The 2,783-nt window shown below is 63.4% G+C and overlaps 1 protein-coding gene across 1 annotated transcript in view; it reads right to left on the minus strand.

Annotated features, from left to right (window-relative positions):
- The window catches only part of LOC137385088 (oxysterol-binding protein 1-like), a 71,673-nt gene extending 69,125 nt beyond the window's left edge, over positions 1–2,548 (minus strand). The window contains exon 1 of the mRNA XM_068059840.1: positions 2,185–2,548. Coding sequence (XP_067915941.1) covers positions 2,185–2,306 — 122 coding nt within the window. The 5' untranslated portion in view covers positions 2,307–2,548. The remainder of the gene's footprint in view (positions 1–2,184) is intronic.
- Positions 2,549–2,783: the final 235 nt, after the last annotated feature.

The following is a 2,783-nucleotide window of genomic DNA, read 5'->3' on the forward strand; positions in this document are numbered from 1 at the left end:
CTCTCTCCCCCTCCCCAGACCCTCTCTCTCTCTCTCACCCTCCCCAGACCCTCTCTCTCTCTCACCCTCCCCAGACCCTCTCTCTCCCTCTCCCTCCCCAGACCCTCTCTCTCTCTCTCCCTCCCCAGACCCTCTCTCTCTCTCTCCCTCCCCAGACCCTCTCTCTCTCTCTCCCTCCCCAGACCCTCTCTCTCTCTCTCCCTCCCCAGACCCTCTCTCTCTCTCTCCCTCCCCAGACCCTCTCTCTCTCTCTCCCTCCCCAGACCCCTCTCTCTCTCTCTCCCTCCCCAGACCCTCTCTCTCTCTCTCCCTCCCCAGACCCTCTCTCTCTCTCTCCCTCCCCAGACCCTCTCTCTCTCTCTCTCCCTCCCCAGACCCTCTCTCTCTCTCTCTCTCCCTCCCCAGACCCTCTCTCTCTCTCTCTCTCCTCCCCAGACCCTCTCTCTCTCTCTCCTCCCTCCCCAGACCCTCTCTCTCTCTCTCTCTCCCTCCCCAGACCCTCTCTCTCTCTCTCTCTCCCTCCCCAGACCCTCTCTCTCTCTCCCTCCCTCCCCAGACCCTCTCTCTCTCTCTCTCCCTCCCCAGACCCTCTCTCTCTCTCTCTCCCTCCCCAGACCCTCTCTCTCTCTCTCTCCCTCCCCAGACCCTCTCTCTCTCTCTCTCCCTCCCCAGACCCTCTCTCTCTCTCTCTCCCTCCCCAGACCCTCTCTCTCTCTCTCTCCCTCCCCAGACCCTCTCTCTCTCTCTCTCCCTCCCCAGACCCTCTCTCTCTCTCCCTCCCCAGACCCTCTCTCTCTCTCTCTCCCTCCCCAGACCCTCTCTCTCTCTCTCTCTCTCCCTCCCCAGACCCTCTCTCTCTCTCTCTCTCCCTCCCCAGACCCTCTCTCTCTCTCTCTCCCTCCCCAGACCCTCTCTCTCTCTCTCTCTCCCCAGACCCTCTCTCTCTCTCTCTCTCTCTCTCTCTCCCTCCCCAGACCCTCTCTCTCTCTCTCTCTCTCTCTCTCTCCCTCCCCAGACCCTCTCTCTCTCTCTCTCCCTCCCCAGACCCTCTCTCTCTCTCTCTCCCTCCCCAGACCCTCTCTCTCTCTCTCTCCCTCCCCAGACCCTCTCTCTCTCTCTCTCCCTCCCCAGACCCTCTCTCTCTCTCTCTCCCTCCCCAGACCCTCTCTCTCTCTCTCCTCCCTCCCCAGACCCTCTCTCTCTCTCTCTCCCTCCCCAGACCCTCTCTCTCTCTCTCTCCCTCCCCAGACCCTCTCTCTCTCTCCCTCCCTCCCCAGACCCTCTCTCTCTCTCCCTCCCTCCCCAGACCCTCTCTCTCTCTCTCTCCCTCCCCAGACCCTCTCTCTCTCTCTCTCCCTCCCCAGACCCTCTCTCTCTCTCTCTCCCTCCCCAGACCCTCTCTCTCTCTCTCTCCCTCCCCAGACCCTCTCTCTCTCTCTCTCCCTCCCCAGACCCTCTCTCTCTCTCTCTCTCACCCTCCCCAGACCCTCTCTCTCTCTCTCTCTCTCACCCTCCCCAGACCCTCTCTCTCTCTCTCTCACCCTCCCCAGACCCTCTCTCTCTCTCTCTCTCACCCCTCCCCAGACCCTCTCTCTCTCTCTCTCCCTCCCCAGACCCTCTCTCTCTCTCTCCCTCCCCAGACCCTCTCTCTCTCTCTCCCTCCCCAGACCCTCTCTCTCTCTCTCCCTCCCCAGACCCTCTCTCTCTCTCTCCCTCCCCAGACCCTCTCTCTCTCTCTCCCTCCCCAGACCCTCTCTCTCTCTCTCCCTCCCCAGACCCTCTCTCTCTCTCTCCCTCCCCAGACCCTCTCTCTCTCTATCCCTCCCCAGACCCTCTCTCTCTCTCACCCTCCCCAGACCCTCTCTCTCTCTCACCCTCCCCAGACCCTCTCTCTCTCTCTCTCCCTCCCCAGACCCTCTCTCTCTCTCTCTCCCCAGACCCTCTCTCTCTCTCTCCCTCCCCAGACCCTCTCTCTCCCTCCCCAGACCCTCTCTCTCTCTCACCCTCCCCAGACCCTCTCTCTCTCTCTCTCCCTCCCCAGACCCTCTCTCTCCCTCCCCAGACCCTCTCTCTCTCTCACCCTCCCCAGACCCTCTCTCTCTCTCTCTCCCTCCCCAGACCCTCTCTCTCCCTCCCAGACCCTCTCTCTCCCTCCCCAGACCCTCTCTCTCTCTCTCACCCTACCTGTAGTAGCTGAGCAGTCCATTGCTCAGGACGAACCACCGCCTCTGGTAGCCCTTGATGTAGTTAGTCCATTTGAAGAGCCAGCCCTTGTAGGTGTCCGAGGCGGACTTGAGCTCCGACATGGCGGGGCCGGGCTCTGGAGCGGGCCCCAGTTGGGAGCGGGCCTGGGCCTCGTGTTCTGGGGCCGGGGCGTCACCCCAACCGCCCGGCCGCGCCGTCAAGCCGCCCTGTCTCGCCGCGGGCCTCAGGCTGCCTTCCTCCGCCTGCTCTTGTTGCGGCCGCCGCCCTCTCTTCGTCGCCGTCTCCAGAACCAGGACCGCCGGTTCCTGACCGTCAGTGCAGGCCCCGACCGAGGCCAATCCCCGCCCCCTTCTCCCCATCCCCGCCCTCCCATTGGCCGCCGACGCCAGCCGCGGCACCGCCCACCCTGACCAGGATACCGCCCGTCCATTGGACTGCCGCGCTGCCACTCTCGCATCCCCGCCCATTCTTTATCACCCATTGGACCGCGGTGCCCGTCCATCAAATCTGCCATCGGAGGGGCGGGGTCAAGTCACCGCTTTCCGCAAACGTTCCAGCTGACCGGGTGATAAAAAACA

Source organism: Heterodontus francisci, chromosome 28, assembly GCF_036365525.1.
Source record: "Heterodontus francisci isolate sHetFra1 chromosome 28, sHetFra1.hap1, whole genome shotgun sequence".
NCBI classification, from domain to species: domain Eukaryota; kingdom Metazoa; phylum Chordata; class Chondrichthyes; order Heterodontiformes; family Heterodontidae; genus Heterodontus; species Heterodontus francisci.